At 59.7% G+C, this 20,292-nt stretch overlaps 7 protein-coding genes across 7 annotated transcripts; 4 read left to right on the top strand and 3 right to left on the bottom strand.

Annotated features, from left to right (window-relative positions):
- Nucleotides 1-2,319: 2,319 nt before the first annotated feature.
- CMQ_3140 (translation elongation factor 1 alpha) lies at nucleotides 2,320-4,260 on the bottom strand (the record flags this gene model as incomplete). Its single annotated transcript, XM_014317218.1, has 4 exons — nucleotides 2,320-3,567; nucleotides 3,849-3,953; nucleotides 4,086-4,110; nucleotides 4,256-4,260. The coding sequence occupies 4 exons, from the start codon at nucleotides 4,258-4,260 to the stop codon at nucleotides 2,320-2,322; spliced, it is 1,383 nt and encodes a 460-aa protein (XP_014172693.1).
- A 1,236-nt stretch (nucleotides 4,261-5,496) lies between these two features.
- On the bottom strand, nucleotides 5,497-7,968 carry CMQ_2701 (uncharacterized protein; the record flags this gene model as incomplete). Its single annotated transcript, XM_014316779.1, has 2 exons — nucleotides 5,497-6,123; nucleotides 6,265-7,968. The coding sequence occupies 2 exons, from the start codon at nucleotides 7,966-7,968 to the stop codon at nucleotides 5,497-5,499; spliced, it is 2,331 nt and encodes a 776-aa protein (XP_014172254.1).
- Nucleotides 7,969-8,313: 345 nt separating this feature from the next.
- On the top strand, nucleotides 8,314-9,943 carry CMQ_3212 (succinate-semialdehyde dehydrogenase; the record flags this gene model as incomplete). Its single annotated transcript, XM_014317290.1, has 2 exons — nucleotides 8,314-9,648; nucleotides 9,800-9,943. The coding sequence occupies 2 exons, from the start codon at nucleotides 8,314-8,316 to the stop codon at nucleotides 9,941-9,943; spliced, it is 1,479 nt and encodes a 492-aa protein (XP_014172765.1).
- A 260-nt stretch (nucleotides 9,944-10,203) lies between these two features.
- On the top strand, nucleotides 10,204-13,051 carry CMQ_2918 (c6 zinc finger domain containing protein; the record flags this gene model as incomplete). Its single annotated transcript, XM_014316996.1, has 2 exons — nucleotides 10,204-10,912; nucleotides 10,965-13,051. 2 exons carry the CDS (start codon nucleotides 10,204-10,206, stop codon nucleotides 13,049-13,051), a joined length of 2,796 nt encoding a protein of 931 aa, XP_014172471.1.
- Nucleotides 13,052-13,348: 297 nt separating this feature from the next.
- On the top strand, nucleotides 13,349-14,231 carry CMQ_3024 (2-haloalkanoic acid dehalogenase; the record flags this gene model as incomplete). The annotated part of the gene is made up of 3 exons (XM_014317102.1): nucleotides 13,349-13,594; nucleotides 13,662-13,945; nucleotides 14,108-14,231. 3 exons carry the CDS (start codon nucleotides 13,349-13,351, stop codon nucleotides 14,229-14,231), a joined length of 654 nt encoding a protein of 217 aa, XP_014172577.1.
- A 435-nt stretch (nucleotides 14,232-14,666) lies between these two features.
- Nucleotides 14,667-17,532, top strand: CMQ_3222 (FAD dependent oxidoreductase superfamily; the record flags this gene model as incomplete). The annotated part of the gene is made up of 4 exons (XM_014317300.1): nucleotides 14,667-15,816; nucleotides 15,942-16,173; nucleotides 16,544-16,686; nucleotides 16,754-17,532. The coding sequence occupies 4 exons, from the start codon at nucleotides 14,667-14,669 to the stop codon at nucleotides 17,530-17,532; spliced, it is 2,304 nt and encodes a 767-aa protein (XP_014172775.1).
- A 617-nt stretch (nucleotides 17,533-18,149) lies between these two features.
- Nucleotides 18,150-20,143, bottom strand: CMQ_2520 (nucleolar GTP-binding protein; the record flags this gene model as incomplete). The annotated part of the gene is made up of 3 exons (XM_014316598.1): nucleotides 18,150-18,191; nucleotides 18,247-19,847; nucleotides 19,912-20,143. The coding sequence occupies 3 exons, from the start codon at nucleotides 20,141-20,143 to the stop codon at nucleotides 18,150-18,152; spliced, it is 1,875 nt and encodes a 624-aa protein (XP_014172073.1).
- Between the last annotated feature and the right edge of the window lie 149 nt (nucleotides 20,144-20,292).

Raw genomic sequence — 20,292 nt, 5'->3', positions numbered from 1 at the left:
GTCTTTACCAAACACGCGGCCCGACAGCCCAAGGTGCGATGGCGATGAATGCTAGGCCGGCATGCACACTTGCAAGTGCAAGTGTCATGGCCCTAGTCCGCATCCAGACTTCTCCACTGCACATCGAGCTGAGGAAAGCGCGAAGCCGCGAGTTTTTGTGGGAAGCTTTTGTCCATGCCGTTATGTAATCGTTGGACCTGTCTGTGGTATCTTACTATGTACGACGTAGGATTTTATGTGCCTTTACTCCGTATTACACCCACGCCTCCTGTTTTTAGCTTACGCCCATCCCTGCCGTCTCGACAGCGGCTTCCAACAATATTGCAAGGTGGATTACCAGACCTTGGACGAGGACAGAACATAATCACAGGAGCAACAAGGACGACAGCATCGTTCCACATCACCGTGGCCGAGCGGGGACGGTCCGCCAGCCAACAACCACGTCAACGGCCACCAGCACCAGCAGAAAATGCACACACCCGAATGTGAGCAGTATATAATATTGCTGAAAGCGACGCTGGATAAGGCAAGACGGCAAGACCTAATTTTGCGTCTTCCTAAACAAAAAAAGACGCCAGGGCGGAAACGATTCCTGACGGTAGGAGCCTCAGACTGGTGACGGTCACGAGGTTACAGATGGCTTCTGATGCCACAGCCGGTCTTGGTGCTGATGGAGACCGCGTTCCAGAAACGCCGAAGAAGCCAAACATGATCGATACCTAAGCTGGGCGTTGCGCTGTACTGAGACAGCCCAATTTCAGATCTCATCCGCTACAGGTTCTTGACGTCGTCCGGAGATGCTTATTCGAACGAAACATTGAAGCTGCAGTTGCTTACTCGGTGCTTGACGATTATATCAACGAATACGTGGGGTACTCCATTTTGCTGCTCATACTCGTACAGGCAAGATCGGCCTTTTGCTTATAGAAAAACCCCGGAGACCAGGTGGAGGGATGGTTGGGGTGGTGGTGGTGGCCAATTTGAGCACCTTCCCTGGCAGCCAGAGAACTTTTTCAGTCCACTTTTGAGTGCTGCGATGCAGAACTCGAACGAGGCGCATGCTCATTTGTGTGTTGTTTGTCCAAATGCCATTTCACGCCCCCGTAGCGAAGATCGCATTCCACATCGGCCACACAGACCGGGCTGGCAATTTCTCGAAAGTCTCCGTCGATCAAGACGTGCGATCTGAACGAAGAACCAGACAAAAAAAAGAAACAAAGAATCAGAGGAACGGCAGGGATGAAAAGTCCGTCCTGGCACCGCTCTTCATAGCTCGATGTGATCCAGGCGCGCGCCCTCGACAGTAAACCCAGATGCGTGATCTCAATCTTGCGAGGCGTAAAGAAACAGAGTTCGGTATTCACCGTACTATGGAGCGAAACCAAACCGCACCAGAGCCTGCGCACGTATCTTACATAGCAAAGCGGGCAGCTGTCTCAAGCGCTGGCGGCATACAGTAAGGCACCGGCTACCCGCTAGTCTTGGGGATTACATTGCTGTCTCTGACATATCATCTCTCATTCTTAGATAGATGCACCCCATAATCGGCAATACGGCCAAAACGTAGATGGGGGATACGTTGCCGAAGGCAGTCTGCCGTATGAGACTGGGGAGTAGATTAGACTGTCTCATATCTGCTTGTCTTGACGGAAGCCCGGGCAATCACTCGTTCAAACATCGTGATGTCGCATTTCTCTCGCTAAGGACCAGCTCCACTTGGTTGAGATTTGGCAGTTAAGGGCATGTGCATACGTCTTTCCCCAGAGTTGGCAACACAACAAATGATAGCATGTAGTGCGGATACAGCATGTCGTGAAGCCGTAATGAGGGTCCAGGCAGTCAATTAAAACTGCGCGAGAACACGCGAGAAACTGAGCGAAACGTACCATGCATAATACTGTACGGCCGATATCCCATGAATAAGCAGAACGCAGCAACAACGCGATTGGGGAAGACACCACTCTAGTCAGGCAATCTACGTTTTGTAAGTAATAATGGAGCGCACGTTGTGCAGAAAAGTTGTGTATTGCCTGCAATGCAGACCACCCGTTCCCTTCGACCCCCCCCCCCAAAACAAGAGTTACGTGACAGTCACTTTTTCTTCGTTCATCAGATTAAGATAAGGAAAATTTCACATTGGATATCAGCGTCGTGAGAGAAAAGGTGAGAGATGTACAGAAAACAGTCGGAGCGACAGCCGTCGCCATACATGAGCCGAGAAGGCCAATCATAACCCACCAGCCCAGACAGCAAACAAGCATCAGTCGACCAGACGTTTGGCCAGTGGCCCCATCCTCCTCAACAAAACGGCGAAGTCGTCTATTTCTTGGCAGCCTTGGCAGCCGACTTGGTGACCTTGGCGGCACCAGCAGCGGCCTTCTCGACGGACTTGATGACACCGACGGCAACGGTCTGGCGCATGTCACGGACGGCGAAGCGGCCCAGGGGCGGGTAGTCGGTGAAGGCCTCAACGCACATGGGCTTGGAGGGCACCAGCTTGACGATGGCGGCGTCACCAGACTTGATGAACTTGGGGTTGTTCTCAACCGACTTGCCGGTACGGCGGTCGATCTTCTCAAGGATCTCGGCGAACTTGCACGCAATGTGGGCAGTGTGGCAGTCCAGAACCGGGGCGTAACCGGCACCGACCTGACCGGGGTGGTTCAGGACAATGACCTGAGCGTTGAACGAGGCAGCGCCCATGGGCGGGTCGTTCTTGCTGTCACCGGCGACGTTACCACGACGGATCTCCTTGACGGAGACGTTCTTGACGTTGAAGCCGACGTTGTCACCGGGGACACCCTCGGTAAGCTGCTCGTGGTGCATCTCGACGGACTTGACTTCCGTGGTGACGTTGGAGGGAGCGAAGGTGACGACCATACCGGGCTTGATGATGCCCGTCTCGATACGGCCGACCGGGACTGTGCCGATACCGCCAATCTTGTAGACGTCCTGGAGGGGCAGACGCAGGGGCTTGTCGGTGGGGCGCTTGGGCATCTCGACAGCATCGATGGCCTCAAGCAGAGTCTTGCCGGTGACCTTGCCGCTCTTGCCCTCCTTCTCCCAGCCCTTGTACCAGGGGCAGTTGGTGGAGGCAGCCAGCATGTTGTCGCCGTTGAAGCCGGAGATGGGCACAAAGGCAACGGTCTTGGGGTTGTAGCCGACCTTCTTGATGAAGTTGGAGGTCTCCTTGATGATCTCCTGGTAACGGGCCTCAGACCACTTGGTGGTGTCCATCTTGTTGATGGCGACAATGAGCTGCCGGACACCAAGGGTGTAGGCCAGCAGGGCGTGCTCGCGGGTCTGGCCATCCTTGGAGATACCAGCCTCGAACTCACCCGTACCAGCAGCAATGATCAGGATAGCGCAGTCGGCCTGCGACGTGCCCGTGATCATGTTCTTGATGAAGTCACGGTGACCGGGAGCGTCAATGACGGTGACGTAGTACTTGGGGGTCTCGAACTTCCAAAGAGCGATATCGATGGTGATACCGCGCTCACGCTCGGCCTTGAGCTTGTCAAGAACCCATGCGTACTTGAAGGAGCCCTTGCCCAGCTCAGCGGCTTCCTGGTTTGGGTGTTAGCGGCAAATCTAAATGCAAGCAGGTGGGGATGAGATGGCGTAAATAGAGTATGGGGTTGGGTTGGATCTGGTTGTGGTCCGTGCACCAAGATGATTGTGCTTGGAACCTGACCGCCCAAAAAATTTTCAGGGTCCACAAGGCAGAAAGACAGGGAAGAGGATTTGCCCCTCCAACCCCACATTCTGATAATGAGAAAAAGGAAGTGGACGTGTCGTGTGCAGTAGGGTAAGGTAGGGTAGATGCGAGCAAGAGGGAAAAAACGAACCTTCTCGAACTTCTCGATGGTACGCTTGTCGATACCACCGCACTGGTAGATCAGATGACCGGTAGTCGTAGACTTGCCGGAGTCGACGTGGCCGATGACCACGACCTGTAGAAAGAGAGTTAGGAAAGAGTCGCAGGTATGATATTGCAAGCCCAAGCTCGATGCTTTCGAGTTGGACGAAAGGCAGCGACGAGCAGAGCGTTAATGGACGGCGGATCGATATGATCGTAAACTTACGTTGATATGCGGCTTCTCCTCCTTACTGTAGACATATGTGGTTAGCATGAGCAATAGCTGGCGGATTGGGCTCGGATCAGGCAGCCTCGATTCCTGAAGGCGAGGACCAAAGGGACGATGAAGATGCTGCTGATGAACGAGAGGGGCAACGGGTGAAGAATAGAACATACCCCATTTTGACGGATTGATGTGCGTTTTTGTTTTATTTTGGTATATCGCGAATGGATACTGTTGGGGCGGTTAGAAAATCAAGGATCGACGAGAGATTGAGACCGGAGGCCGTGGTGCGGACGCCTGCGACGATGCGGACGATGAAGAAGAGGATGAAGGCGATGTAGAGAAGAAGGAGGTTCGACGGAGATACTCACTGAAATTGGCAGATCAGAATGCTTGATTCAGGGTGTGCCGACGAGGAGAGAAGGAGGAAAAAAAGGTTGAAAGACAAAGTGCGTGGAGGGGTTTTTATGGAGGGGGATGGCAGGAGAGGAGAAAAAAAAAAAGCGAGAGTGTAAGAGAGAAGGCGGGGCTGCGGTTGGTTGCCAGGGCTCAAAGCCCCACAAGGGAAAAAAGTGAAAACAGACTAAAAAAATTTTGTGGCCTGCCGTAATTTTCGCCTCTTGCCTATTATTTTGCCCCTCAATGGAGAGGAAAGCGGTGGCTACCCCTCCAAGCGCGGGTTTCCTTTACGACGTACCAATGTGGCAGGAAGCTTGACGAGCAGGGAAGGAGCAGAGCAAGCTGCAGGCAACCACGGCGGCGTGCTGTTTAAGCAACGACACACCGCCACCGGTTGACAGAGGCGATATTGGCATTAATGATAAGTGATAGTGGCATATCTACACTCAGCAGTGGCACACTTGCGTTTACGGCTAACCGGTCTATGTCTGTCTTCCAGAGACGCTCTGCCATCGGCTTGATCTCCTATTATCGTATCTTACAAAAAAGTCTACATGCTAGCTGCGACCCTCTTGCGGGTTCCACCCGCGTAAATCCTCAGCTCCACAGGACGATACGTAACTCGTGCAAGTACGGGAGTTTGAGTGTTCTAAGCGCCGCCAAATGTGGAAACTGTTCTGTTAGGCTCCTGCTTGGGCAAGGATAGATGCTGCCCCTCGTTTTGCCCTCGGCCTCGTTTGTCTTCATGCCTTGGGCAGCGACCAAGTCGCCGGCATGAGTCACTGGGCAGCTTCTTGACGAATGTTGCCTTCCTGACTGTGCGGTGTTGCTATTCGAAGTTCGTTGGACGTGGTTGGAAGTGTGTTTGCAATGAGAACTCGTTGCAATGCATCTATCTACTCCGGACTCCGGACTCCGTATTCTCTTCTATCGTGGGTTGGAGATGCTTCTAAATCGTCCCAGACCTTTCACCTCTTTCGTAATCGCTCGTACTTGCTCGTATTCACTCTGACCCTCACGACTCCCGACCCGGTATCAGCCAGTGGATTGTGTCGCTGTGGACGAGCCGGCCGACGGCATGGCGAAAGGCCGTCTTGCTGAGGTCCCCGCCAGTGGCGAGAGTGACCCCGGACACCCCAGACTCCGTCCCCGCAGGCGTTGCGTCCAGTGTGAGGGCTGTGTGGCGGCCGCCACCACGCCCGGCGTCGACGCTGGTCAGGGCGAGCGTCCAGCCCTCAAAGGCGGTGGCGACGCGGCGGCGCACCTCGAGCCCGGCAAAGACGTAGTCGACGGCGATGGTCTGGTGGCGCCTGCGCGGCTGTTCGCGCAGCCTGGCCCCGTCGCCGACCGGAAGCAGCACGCGTGCCGGCAGGCCGAGGCCGGACAGCCGTGCCGGTGTCGATAGCGGCAGCGGCTGGCCAGACGGGCCCAGCTGGCCCAGCCGTGCCTGTGCGAGAAAGGCGCGTAGCGGGTCGAGGGCCGGATCGGCGGCGATGTCGGCGGCCGGCAGCGCAAAGAAGCGCTTCTGCGTGATGCGCACGTCCACAGGCTGTGTCGGGAAGAGCACGTCGCTCGTGTGGGCGGCCATGACCGTGTGCAGGGCGGCCAGGACCGGCCGGCCGTCTGAGATGTCCAGGTAGACCTCCAGAGGGGGGGCACAGTCAGCTAGGGCTGTGTTGGGCTGCGGCTGGAAGAGCAGCAGGAGCGTGGTCGTAGTGGTGGTGGTGGTGGTGTCAATCAGCGGCTCATCGGCCAGATTGAGTCCCAGCAGAGGCGGCGCTACCGGAGTCAAGATCCGTTCCAGGCCTTGAAGCGCAGTGGCCGGACTGGCCATGTCAGACAGGGTGCTGGTCTTGTCTGCGGACGGCGGGCTGTGGAGGACGCGACCGAAGGTAGCGACGGTGGAAGTGCGGATGAGACGATACCACCTTTGGCTGTGGTCGTCTTCGGCGTCTGCATCTGCGCCTGCATTTGCGCCTGTATCGGTCGTGGCCGTGGCCGTATGGGGGGAGACAAACTCAAAGGGCATCGAGTGGGCGCCGGGCAGCTGGACGGGCAGCCGAGTGCGCGCAGCCGATGCGTCGGCCAGAAAGGGTTCGACCAGACGGGCCCAGTTGCGGTGGCGATAGGGCCAGGACCAGGTGTCACGGCTGAAGCTATCGAACTCGGCGAGCAGGCGAGCTTTTGTGCGCTTGAGGGGTTCGTAGTCCAGCTCGGTCGTCTGGGGCAGGGTGGAGGTGCCAAAAGCTGTGAGCAGAAACCGGTGTACCCTGTCTCCGGTATCTTCGAGATGGTGGTCGTGGTCATGGTCTTGGGCGATCCAGCTGACCAGTACTTCGTCCTCATCCGCACTCAGCCGCACCCAGCTCTCAGTCATGGCACCGACGGCCCTCAGCATGTGAGCATCAAGAGCACCGACAACACGCGTGTCTGCCACGTCAGCCAGGCGAAAGGCGCGCGTGGTGGCGCGGGCCAGCATGCAGTCAATGTCGGCCAGGATGGCGTCGGCCGTGACGGCGGGGGCGGAGATGCGCAGCAGGCGCTGGCCGGGGTCTAGCTCAATGTGGCGGTGCTGGCGAGTTTGGCCACGACTGTGGCTGCGACTGCGGCTGCGACCGGTGGCAGCAGTCGTCGTCGTGACGGTCGAGTAGGCAGTCGAGATGTCGCGCAGCCACGACTGGGCACCGGCAGCCAGGAGGGCAAACTCAAGCTCGCGCACGGTGACGTCCAGCAGTCCGGGAGCGTCCATCAACTCGCGCACGGCGAGGCCCCAGCACTCGCGCATCAGCTGCACGGCCAGCCAATCCTTGCTCAGCATCGACGACGTGGTGTAGCCGCGCAGGAAAAGAGCCGAGGAGGGCGTCTTGGCCTTCAGCTCGCTGGCTGGCCCGCCCGGAACCCACGGCAGCTGCTGCACTGCCCAGGCGTAGGCGGCTGGCCGGACAACCGGCTCGCGGTGTGCGTCAATGTACTCGCGCAGCTGTGCGACGGTGAAGCCGGCCGTCAGGCTCTCCCTTCGGCGCTGGAAGTCGGAGCGGGTCACGGTGGTCTCGTCTGTCGGCCGCAGCGCGTCAATGTGGCTGGACACCTCGTCCGACGTCGCCTTGATACCGTCCGCCAGCAGGGAGTCCCATATGTCCTCCATGTCGGACTTGGCTGCCGCCTCGTCTGACTTGGCAGGCGGCTCGCTGGAGTCTGGCAGCAGGACCGGTGTTTCGTCGTCCCTGGAGAATTTTGGCTGCACTGCGGCCTTGCTGTCGACATCCTTAGAGGCTGCATGGTGCAAGCGTCTTGGGCTTGCCACGATCACCCTCGCCTTCCAGGCCTGGGGTCTGGCAAGAGCAGCATAGCCGTTGCGGCTTGTCTGCCGAGAGAGAAGGTGGGGGGTGAGAAAGAGAGACGGCCGGCGAGGTCGTGGCGAGTGCAAGAGTCGCAGCTGGCACCGCAGACAGACGATGCCGCCGGATGGTGGCGTTTTGTATACCATGGAAGGCGGGGTGTCCTGTGGTCAACGACTATGGGTGTGGTAGAAAACGTTGTCGGCATCATGGTCGTTGAAGTTTGCAGCACTTTCCCTTTCGCGTTAGACGGGCATTGTATGCGTATAAAGGGAGTTGGTATGCATGTATCAAAAGGTGGAGACAGACGCAGAGTCACGTGCTAGTGTAAGAAGAGCATCCACTGTGTAAGCTGTCACCGGACCGGTGCAATCATCGTACGGGCGGTCCATGGAAGGCTGGACCGGACCGATTGCGCAGGAGAGCGGTAGTTAAAGGCAGGGTGCGCCGGACATGACCAGGAGACAGTTTGTCAAAAAGCCCAAACATCCACCATGGCCACAACGACGACCAGCCGGCTGCCGTTTGTGCTGGCAGACGCGAGTCTGCTGCAGACGCAGTGCTACATTGACGGTGCGTGGACGAGCAGCAGCAGCGGGGCGACGTTTGGGGTAGAGGATCCGGGAACGGGGCAGGAGTGGGCGCGCTGTGCGGACGCGGGCACGGTTGAGGTGGCGGCCGCCGTTGCGTCGAGCGCGGCAGCGTTTGGGCAGTACCGGAAGACGACGCCACGGCAGCGGGCGCAGTGGCTGATGACGTGGCAGCGGCTGATGGAGGAAGCACGCGAGGATCTGGCGACGCTGGTGGTGCACGAGACGGGCAAGCCGCGCGCCGAGGCGCTGGGCGAGCTGGCCTACGCCTGTTCCTTTCCCTGGTGGTTTGCAGGCGAGGCAGAGCGTGTGCAGGGGACCGTGAGCCAGTCAGCGACGGCGGGACGACGCGTGCTGACGCTCAAGCAGCCGATCGGCGTGGTGGCGGCGCTGGTGCCGTGGAATCTACCGGTAGCCCTGCTGGTGCGCAAGGCGAGCGGCGCGCTGGCGGCTGGCTGCACGATGGTGGCCAAACCGTCGCCTGAGACGCCGCTGAGTGCGCTGGCCATCGCCCTGCTGGCGTCGCGTGCCGGCTTTCCACCGGGCGTGCTCAACGTGGTGCCGGCCGGCCCCGAGAACACGCCGGCCGTGGCCGAGCAGCTCTGTCTGGACGAGCGGATCCGCAAGGTCACGTTTACCGGCAGCACGCGCGTCGGTCGGATCATCGAGGGTCTCTGCGCGCGTGGGCTCAAGAAGACGACGCTCGAGCTGGGCGGCAACTGCCCGCTGATCGTGTTTGACGATGCCGACGTCGACCAGGCCGTCGGTCAGCTCATGGCCCTCAAGTGGAAACACGCCGGCCAGGTCTGCGTCACGGCCAACCGCGTCTACGTCCAGCGTACTGTCTACGATCGCTTCGTCGCTGCCCTCGTCGCTGCGGCCCGTGATCAGCTGCGTGTCGGCCATGGCAGCCAGCCCGGCGTCACGCTTGGACCTGTCACGACGGCCCGCAGTCTCGCCCGGGTCGAGGCTCTCGTACAGGATGCGCTCGGCCATGGCGCCCAGACCGTTTTGGGTTCCGGGAAGCGATGGCAGGAGGACTCGACGACTGCGAATACGGGCTCCGGCTACTTTATGGACCCCACCATCCTCGCGCACGTCACCGACGATATGGAGATGAGCCAGGACGAGGTGTTTGGGCCGCTGCTCGGCGTGGCCGTCTTCGACTCCGAGGACGAGATCACGCAGCGCGCCAACAATACCAGCATGGGCCTGGCCGCCTACGTCTTCACCAAGAACGTCGATCGTCTGTGGCGGATGTTTGAGAATCTGGAGTCGGGCATGATTGGATTGGTGAGTTTTTTTGTTTTTTTCTCTCTTTTTTTCTGTTTTTTTCTCTTTCCTTTTTCTCTTTCATATTTTTTTATTTTATTCTTGTGCTTATTCTCAGAACTCTGGAAACTCGTCTGCTGCCGAGGCTCCCTTTGGTGGCTTGAAAGACAGCGGTCACGGAAAAGAGAGCGGCAAGGACGTAGCCATTGACGAATATCTGATCACGAAGACGGGTACCCTGACCGTGGACGGCCATTACTAGCTACGAATAGATGGGGTAAACTACAATAGAGATCTCATATAGACAATTCCACATGTTCCGTCGCCGGAACGCTTATCTCGCCTGTCACTCTTAGCGCTAGCCGGCATAAAGTGGGCCCAGCAACAAATATCGGCAGGTGCCATAGATAACGGAGAGTATGCCATCGAAGCAGCACAGCACCGGGAGGGAACGACTGCAGGACCGGCAGATGACAGATTACAGTCTGAATACGCACACACGCAGCCCTACAAGCGAACAGAATGAGCGGTAGGCCAGCAACCGGACCGCAGCTGGCCACGTCGCCGGGAGCGATGCCCACGGATGTGGAGGTGGAGGTGGAGATGGAGATGGAGATGGAGCAGCAGCCGCAGTCGCAGCCGCTGTTGACGGTCAGAAGCCAGGGGATGCTCGAGAGCGCGACACGACGACCGCACCGACGGCAGCGAGTGGCCGAGGAGGCACGGCGGCGAGCCGTGCGAGCCTGCACGGGCTGTCGACGACTGAAGGAGAAGTGCAACGGGCGGCAGCCATGCCAGCGATGTGTGCGCACGGGACGGACGTGCGAGTTTGCGCCAGCAGGACAGGCCGGCCCGGCGGCGCAGAAGGCGCAGCAACAGCAGCAGCAGACCAGGGGACCGATGGCTTCGGGTCGAGCTGGCGATGGAAGCCGGGGGGCCAGCAGCAATAGCACCGGCACTGGCACCGGCACCGGAACCATTGCGGCCTCGCAGACGACCACTGCTGATGAACCGATGCGGTCCAGCGAGCGGGTGCAGTACCTGGAGAAGCTGGTGGCCCATCTGCTGGGTGACGTGCCGACGGACCTCAACAACCTGCGGCGGATTCACGACCGGATCAGCAGCGCCCAGCGAGCCGGAAGCGGGCCGCGGGATGCCGTCGGTGACCTGGACGATGTCGCGCTCAAGGACGAGAACTTTACGGTCAAGACACTGACGCAGAGCACAGCGCGTGAGTTTCTCTCTTCTGTCTTGTTACGGTCACGTGACTAAACAGCAAACAGACTATTCGGGCGAGTTCTCACACTGGAACTTTTCCCAGCGGCTGCGCCAGCGGCTCGTGCAATTTCTCGGCGGCGAGCCCGGTGGCCGTCGTGAGATCCTCGAGTACTGGCGGGCGACACAGCTGCTGCCGTCACCGCGGATGGCGGTGCTGCGCGGCGCTGTCGGGGGTTGTCTACCGCCGCGTCACGTGGCCCATTTTTTGGCGCAGGTCTATTTCCGATTCGCCCAGACGAACAGCTTCTATGTCGAGGAGCGCTGGCTGCGGGCACGGCTGGCACGGCTGTACGACGCGCCGGGCGCTGTGACGAGCGGTGACGCCGCCTGGGTGTGTGCGGTGCTGATGGTGCTGGCCATCGGGACGCAGTTTGCCCACATGGCCGAGGGGCCAGGAGATGGTGCTGGCGTGCCATCCCATTCCCATTCCTATTCCCAGGCACCCCCCGACGACGTCGGCCTAACGTTCTACCACACAGCGGCACGGCTGATCCCTGATATCATCACGATCGCGTCGCTCGAGAGCGTGCAGGCCTGTCTGCTGCTGGCACACTACGCCCTCCCACTCGACACGCACGGACTCGCATACACGTATCTCGGGCTCAGCATCAAGATGGCCGTGCAGAACGGACTGCACCGGCGGTGTCCAACGCCGGCTGACGGCGGCGAGCTGGACGCCTGGACCGTCGAGACGCGCAACCGGCTCTGGTGGACGGCCTACTCGGTCGAGCGCCGCATCGGCGTCCTGCATGGCCGTCCAGCCTCCATCGCGCCCACTGAGATGGACGCCGACCTGCCACGCGATCTGCCCGGTCTGTGCTCGTCGTCGCCGCGCTTCACCAACCTGTCGGCCCTGATCGACATGACCGTGCGGTTGAGCGACATCGCCAACGCCATCGGCCTCCTCCGTCGCTGCCCCAAACCGCTGCAGCCGACCTATTTTGAGCGCATCATCGAGACCTGGCAGAAGATGCAGGCTTGGTGGGCTCTCTTGCCTCCCGACGTCCGCTGTCCTGATCCGGCTTCGCCCATGTTCCGGCCCAATGCCCACCTGAAGCTGTGCTTCCACCTCGACCAGATGTTCATCGGCCGTCCCTTTATCTTTCGTGATGGTGCCGCCGATCGCTCCGGAATTCTTGCCGCCTCGCCTGTCTCCACTGCCTCGCCTTCCCACGGCTCCTCGTCCCCGTCCTCCTCTTCAAACTCGTCTGCTCGCCCCAGCCGCCGTGCCCTCCTCGTCGACACCGCCGTTCAGGCCGCCTACGACGTCCTCGCCCTCTGCCAGCGCCTTCACGAGACCACCGGCCTCGCCGGCGCCAGCTACACCGAGTTCAGCTCCTGTCGTGCCGCCCTGCTTCTGCTGCTCGCCCAGAGCCTCAACGAGAGCCCCGATGAGTATGACCGCCGCTCCCGCGACGCCATCGCTCGCGGCTGCCGTCTCATGCGTGCCATGGCTACCGGACGCGGCAGCAGCGTGTCTACCCGCTCTGAGACTTCCGTTGTCGAGGCCCTCGAACATGCTGTCCGCCGTCTGCATGCGGAGAGGACTCAGCGCGCTGCTGCTGCTGCTGCTGCTGCTTCTTCTTCGACCAACATGGCCAGCGGTGACCCTGTCCACACAACAGCCACCGACGGCCCCCCTTTTCCTTCCGAAAGCACGCTTCCTCCCGAAGACGAACTCACCGGCAGCGTCGGCACTGGCAGAAACGGCTACGAGATGTTCTGTGCTTGGTCAGCTCTCGTCAAAAAGCCCGGGGTCGTTGCCTCGGATAGCATCACCTCCAGCGCCGTTGTCGGTCCCAACGCTGCTGCTGCTGCTTCAGACTACCGTCACCATTATTATGGCCACCATGGCGATCCCACTGTTGACCCTGTTCTCGCGTCCTTCCAGCCTGCCACTTTTGGCTGGCTGCCCGGTGTCGCGTCGTCGGCCAGCGTACCCCAACCCCCGCCCATGCTGCCCGACACGTCCTTCCTCTCGCCCTGGGACGCTGGCGGCGCTGGCAGCGATCTTGGCATGTCTGACATCATGCAGGCCTTTCCGCAGGGCATGCTGGACGTACTGGATAGCGGCTGGCCGCGGTTGGAGTGATGTGTATAAGTGGTTGCTTACTAAGCAATATCGCCTATAAAATAGCGTCATAACCTATCTTCTGCTATCGCGACTCGTATCTTTGGCTAGACGACCGGCCCGGTGCAATTCTAGCGGCCAAGTGCCTCGGAGAGCCGACTTCGGTAGAATTTTGTATTTCTGAAGTTGTGTGTATTTGTTCTGAGTATTTCTGAAGCTTTGTGCATCAATGTCAGTTCCGTCCCTAAGCCTCCTGTCCTCCTGTCCTCCTGTCCTACCCCTCCTCTCCTCCTCTCCTCCTCTTGTCTTCCCCACACCATGTCGAAAAATGTGGTCTTCGACGTGGTCGGCAGCCTGGTCTCCTACGACCACCTCTTTGACGTGATCGAGCAGCGCTTTGGCGCCGACCGGCTGCGCGCCGCCAACATCAACGCTCGCCTGCTGGGTCAGTGTTGGATCGAGACGGCCGAGCGCGAGTACACCTATCTCAGCCTGTCGGGCCGCTATGCCACCTTCTTCCGCGTCTTCGGCTCGCTCTTCTACCGCATGCTGCGCTATGCCGGCGTGGCTGACCCGCACGCCTTCGCGTCCGAGGGACGACGTCCGCTATCTCGTGGCCGAGTGGCGAAAGCTGAAGCTGCGGTCCGGTGCCGCCGAATGCATCGCCAAGCTGCGTGCTGCCGGCTTCACCGTCTGGTGTCTGACGGCGGGCGACCTGGCCCGCGTCGGCGGCTACTTTTCCCTCGCCGGCGTCGACATGCCGTCCGACAACTTGCTCTCCTGCGACAGCACCGGCGTGGCCAAGCCCGACCCGGGCGCCTACCGTCCGCTGCTCGCCCAGCTCTCTGCCACCGGCGCGACGCCCTGGTTTGCTGCTGCCCACATGTGGGATGTGTCCACGGCACGGACGATCGGGTAGGTTGTTCTTTGCTGTTCTTATCGTTTGTTTTCTTTTTTCTTGTTTCTTTTTTCCTTCCTGTTTTTTCTCCTTCCTTTTCTTTCTTCTTTTCTCTTTCTCCCTTCTCTCCTCTTTCCTCTATTTCTTCCTCTCCTTTCTGTCCCAGGACTGACCTTTAGCTTCCGTGGTGCCTACTGCACCGTGCTCGAGGCCGATCCCATGCACGACATCTTTGGCGACATGGATGTCATAGCACACACGCTGCCCGAGATGGCCGACATGATCATTGCGGCAACACCATGAGGTGGGCAGATGAGCAGACTGATTGGCTGTACAAATTTCTGCCAAGGTTCAACAGAATTCGAATCCTCCTACATAGAAGATATAGTCTGCATAACGATAATGAAAGCATGCACAAACTCGGAAGTTGCCGCTGACAAACCATGCTCCCTGCACCGGATTGGTCCGTCACACAGCCGCGCTATCACGCAGAATGGCGACTCTCCCGGGCCGGTGCCATTAGTGCTCGTTCGATGGAGTTCGGTCTCGCGAGATCTAGGCGAGCAGCTGATATAGTTGGACGGACTCTTGGCTGCAAGCTGAGCATAGATTCAACTGACTATAGCCTTTCTCTGTTCTTTCGGCTGTCGCCTTTCCTTGTCTCTACCATCTCTTCTCTTTACATCCCTTTTAACCGTCTCATTTATCTCATCCCTCTCATCCCTCTTCCAACCCCCCATGGCTCCCTCTCCACTGCCGGTCCCCGGCTCGACGACGTCCTTCTGGAGGACTGATCCGCTGCCGCTCGACAACCATCGCAGCACACCCGACCTGCCAGCCGAGGTCGATCTCGTCGTCATTGGCGCCGGTTATGCGGGCGCCTCCACCGTCCACCACATCCTCAAGACGTGCCGGGACCGCGGTCTGGCGCCACCGTCCATCGCCGTGCTCGAGGCCCGCGAAGCCTGCTCAGGCGCCACCGGCCGCAACGGCGGTCAGCTCAAGCCCGACCCCTACTATCGGCCCATTGCCATCGTGCCGACCCATGGCCTGGCCATCGCCGCCGAGTGTGCCAACTTTGAGGCTGCCCACGTGCCGGCCATCAAGCAGCTGGTCGAGGACGAGCAGATCGACTGCGACTTTGTCCTGACCCGCTGCTGTGACGTCTTTCTGGATGCCGACCACTGGACCCGCACGCGGACGGCCCTCGAGCAGCTGCGTGCCCACAGCAGCCCTGATGGCCTGCCGTCGCTGCGGGACCTCTTCGTCGTCGCCGATGCGGCCGATGCCGAGCGCCTCTCCGGCGTCAAGGGCTCCCAAGGCCTCGTCACCTACTCGGCCGGCCACGTATGGCCCTACAAGATGGTCCACGCGCTGCTCAGCAAGGCCGTCGCCCAGGGCGTCAACCTGCAGACACATACGCCCGTCATCGCTGTCGCCACGCCCGACGGCCCTGACGGCCCCGTCTTGCTCACTACGCCGCGTGGCTCTATTCGTGCTCGCCGCGTCGTCTACGCCACCAACGGCTACACCTCGTCTGTCCTGCCCGAGTTCGCCGGCCGCATCGTCCCCTCGCGCGGCATCTGCAGCCACATCGCCGTGCCCGGCACCCCGTCCGCTCAAAAGTCCCCCCCGCCTCTATCTTCTACCGTGTCGGCTACCTCGGGCCCCTTCACGCGCCCGGCTCAGCTCGCTCACTCGTACATGGTGCGCGCCAACTCTGTCGCCTACGAGTACCTCATCCCGCGTCTGGACGGCGGCATCGTCGTCGGTGGTGCCCGCTCGGTCTTCATGAACGACCTCGCCAGCTGGTACGACAACGTCCGGGACGACGAGATCATCGACAAGGCCGCCCACTACTTTGACGGCTACATGCAGCGCCACTTCTGTGGCTGGGAAAACAGCGGCGCCTACACCTCCAAAGTCTGGACAGGCAGTAAGTCTCTTGTCTTTTTTTTTCCTTTTTTTGTTTTTCCTGCCGTCTCTCTCATTCTCTTCAACTCTAACAACCAGTCATGGGATACTCCACCGATAATATGCCACACATCGGCGCCATTCCTGGCCGCCCAAACCAGTTCATCATCGCCGGCTTCACCGGCCACGGCATGCCCCAGGTCTTCCTGTCGGCAAAAGCCGTCGCCGCCATGGTCCTGGACGACGTTCCCTTTGAGGCTACCGGTGTGCCGCGTCTGTTCAAGGCCAGCCAGGAGCGGCTAGACAGCACCCGCAACCAGGTCTTGGAAATGTGGGAGAGAAACACAAAGGCGTCTGCGAATTTGTAATGAATAGGACCAAGCATTAATTAGCGTATTAGCCAGAGCATGAGACAGGCAGAAAGCCAACAGATAATATGAGCCCAGCCTCTTATAGGCATATGGGGTGAAGCTCGCGTAATGGAGTAACCGGATATGCAATTATCCGCTAGCAAGACGATCTGCCCCGCTATATCGATGAGAGCAGTTCTGATTTTCGGCTCGGACGTGAGCCAATCTGCTTTGCTATATTATTCTCCAGCACGCTTTGATCTCCTCGTTCCCACAACCGTTAGCGATCACGCAGACACAATTCACATACAGGCTTGTATTCCATTGTGAGCCTCCGCCTGCTGCCTTCAGAACTGCTGGCTGTCTCACAGCTCCCTCAACGACTCGCGTACACTTTGCTCTCCTACCACTTGCCATGCATGCCACCTTGAGTCGCCCGGCCAAGGGTTTCTGGGGCCGGAGCTTCGACGAACTACGACGCCTTACGGGAATTGGTACGTTGGCCTCCTGTCCGGCTCTGCCTCTGCTCCTGCCAGGGCTGACCAGCCTGCGCATCCACAGTCGTGCGCTTTGAGGGCATCAAAGGTCCGTCTGGCCCCTACCAGCTGCAGTCTTTCCGAGATGCCGCCTCGCTCGACGACTGCAAGATCATGACGGACGACGAGATCGGCGGCTTTTCGACAGCCCAGATCGACTGGGTGCCTTCCACCTCCTCGTCCGCGGGCTACGTCCGCTTCCACGGCTCCATCTCCACGCGCCTGCCCGACGATCGACCGGATGTGAAGCGTACCGGCTACGCCGCCTGGCGCACGGCTGACCGACTGCCCACCGTCTTTGGCCGCTCCGTCTGGAACGTTGACTCGTACGCCTACCTCGCCATGCGCGTCCGCTCCGATGGCCGCAGCTACCTGATCAACGTGCAGACCGATTCCATAGTCGCCCCGACCGACCTGCACCAGCACCGCCTGTTTGCTCGCCGCCCGGGCCAGTGGGAGACTGTCGTCGTGCCCTGGGGCGACTTTGTCCGCACGAACCACGGCTTCGTCGTCGAGCCGCAGACCGAGCTGCTGCGCCAGCGACTGCGCTCCGTCGGCCTCGGCCTCACCGACCGCGTCCCTGGCCCCTTTGAGCTCTGCATCGCCGGCCTGTGGGCTACCAACAACCCGGAGGAGGCCGAGCACGTCGAGGCCGTCCAGTTCCGCGAGGCTGAGGAGGCCCAGGAGATCCAGGAGACCCAGGAGATCCAAGAGGCCGCAGCCGGCCGTCTCAGAAACAAACACGGCCGTCCGGTGCGATGGGACTCAGCACCCCTGCCCCAGCCACAGCAGAGCGCACAGTAGGACGACGCTGGCTGAGAGACGGCTGAGCCAGGCGCTCCTCTATCTGCAAGGCAAAGCTCTACTTATAATTCAAGTCCATTGGACAGTGCTGTTACAGAACGGCAGAGGTCACGTGCTTGCTCGGAAGAGCTTGAACACGAGCAAGAGGGCAGCAAGCTGAAAATGCTCTTTGAGCCTCGACAAACTCACGAGGTCCGAGCCGAGGATCGTCCTGAAGCAGAAGTAAGGACTTGGGCCATGAGTGGCAAGCACGTAGCTGTTTGAGGGCAGTAGGTAGCTCTTAGCATCGACCATGCTAGGGCTCGTTTGGATGGCTTTACTACGGAGGCTAGCCACAGCGAACGTATGGCAGTCTTGTATCTTGTCTGTGTTCCACTTACCTGGTAGTGCCAGCTTGCAATAGATTACGGACATGAACAGCTCGTATAACCATTTTATTTCGTCTTGCTTTTCAAAAACGCCGTCATATCCCGCTGTGTTCCACGTGATCTTTTTGGTTCTAATGAGCAGAAAAGGAAAAAGGAGCAAGCCGTCATGGGAAAGGCCGCCCGAACAGCCCCAGTGATAACATCCAATGTAGCCTCGTCCACGCACACGCCTGCCATACATGCGTCTCTTTACCGCCGGTTCGTCTTGCCCATACCACGCTTGCCAGCCAGCTGTGATGATGTTAGTAGGGACACAAAATCAGGAAAAAAAGTAAATAAAACATACCAGATGCTTTGTCAATGACGGTGCAATATGCCGGTCGGCCTCGCCCTGCCGTGCGTGGCGGTTCATGTTCTTCTGGCCGAGCTGCTTGAGCTTGGCCGTCTTGACGTCGCGCTGCATCTTGGCCGCCTGCACGGCAACGGCGCCGTCGTCGACGTCCATCATCTCGTCGTCCTGCATCTCGTCTTCGTCCGCGTTGTTGCCGCCACGGCCGCGCAGCTGGTTCTTCCGGCCGGCCGCCTTGGACAGGATCGAGCGCGGGATGAGCGCGTTGTTCTTGAGCGACCGCTTGCGCAGCTTCGCGTCGTTGCGGATCAGCGCCAGCTTCTCGCGGATCTTGTCCGCCTTGGCCAGCAGGTCCTCGGCGTCCTCAAACTCCGAGTCGTCATCCGACTCGGTGTCGTAGTAGCCCTCGGCAATCAGCTTCTCCTCCTCAGCCTCCAGCTCGGCCATCTTCTGCTCAATGTCGGGGCTGTAAAAGTCGAGCACGTTCTGCCCGTTGTACACCTCCGGCATCTTGTCGTGCTGGTGCTCCGGGTCGATCCCGACGTAGTCCCGCTGCAGGTCAAAGTTGTACACACCAGGGCCGCCCTGTTCGGCCTCCAGGTCGCGCTCCAGCCGCTCCGGACGCATCCGCTCCTTGGCTGCCTCTGGCACAAATGTCTCCCGCAGCGGCAGCGCCTCCTCGTTAGCACCACCACCGGCCACCATCGGTCGCGCCACGTGAATTCGCCGCAGCAACGCCTCGCCGCGCGTGCCCACCTTGTCGACGCTGGCCGACACCGCTCCGAGCTTCTTGGCCACGCGGTCGGCAATCAGCCGGCGGCAGACCACGTCCTTGACATTGTGCAGACCGTCACCCGTGTGGCACGACGCCTCGAGCGTGTCGACCACGTGAGAGGCCGTGGCCAGCGCCTCGATCTTGGCGCGGGCTTCCGGCTCCAGGTCCTGCAGCTTCATCAGATCAGACTTGTTGCTGACCAGGTACACAGACCGCTGCGAGAATATGGGCGCCAGGCTCTTGAAGAGCGCGCACTGCGCGTCCAGCGTGTAGCCGCACTGCTCGGATGGGTCCAGGAAGAAGAGGACGGCGCAGTTCAGATGAGCCAGGGCCGAGATCGACTGCATCTCGATCGTGGTCATATCCTCGAGCGGCTTGTCCACCACGCCTGGCGTGTCAATCACCTGGAAGCGCAGGTAGTCAAAGTCGAAGTGGCCACAGAATAGGCTCTTGGTCGTGAAGGCGTACGAGTCGACCGGCGTGTCCGTACGGCTGACGCTGCGCACAAAGCTCGACTTGCCCGTGTTGGGCAGGCCGAACACAAGCAGCGTGCGGGTCGTCGGGTCGATGGACGGCAGACGGCCAATGTGCTGCCGTACCTCCTCCAGATACGCCAGCGAGTCCTTGAGCCGCCGCATCACCGTCGACATGCGGCCGAGGCCGGCCCGCTTTAGCGACTTGGCCTGGTACAGCGATTGCGCATACTTGATCAACCGCACGTAGTCACGGGCGATCGTCTCGATCGTGTTCTTGGCACCCGAGAGGTGCGAGAGTGCAATCTTGTAGTGGTCGGCATCATACAGGACGTTGAAGAGACTGCTGTCTGGACCATTGTTAGCGAGAGAACAAGCGGACGATGGGATGGAGAGCAGAGCCAAAGACCGTACAGAAAGGGTGCAGATCTGCGAGACGGGGGAAGGCCGTCAGGATCGACGTCAGCTTCTCCGAGAAGCCTTCGGCCGTGAACTTGACCTTCCGTGTGTAGAAAGCTCGAATACGGGCAATCTGGAAGCCCGCACGAATTTGCGTTGGAAGCCGGCGCTGTGTTGACGACAGCACAATGTCGACAAACTCTGCGTTTGTCGGCACTGGCGGGATATCTTTCCACGAAGTCTTCATTGTGTCTGTCGTGTCTGGTACGCTCCTGTCTCGTCGACGTTTGTCGTGGTGCAGAAAGAGCGGAGTAGACGAAAGGGAAAAGGCACGACCAGAAATTTTCCAAAAATTCTGCCGTGCAAAAAAAAAAAAAGTTGGCGGGGGACTATCTG

Source organism: Grosmannia clavigera (genome assembly GCF_000143105.1).
Source record: "Grosmannia clavigera kw1407 unplaced genomic scaffold GCSC_144, whole genome shotgun sequence".
Classification (NCBI taxonomy): domain Eukaryota; kingdom Fungi; phylum Ascomycota; class Sordariomycetes; order Ophiostomatales; family Ophiostomataceae; genus Leptographium; species Leptographium clavigerum.
The sequence above is the reverse complement of the archived record's forward strand: the minus strand, read 5'-3'. Positions and strand labels throughout refer to the sequence as shown.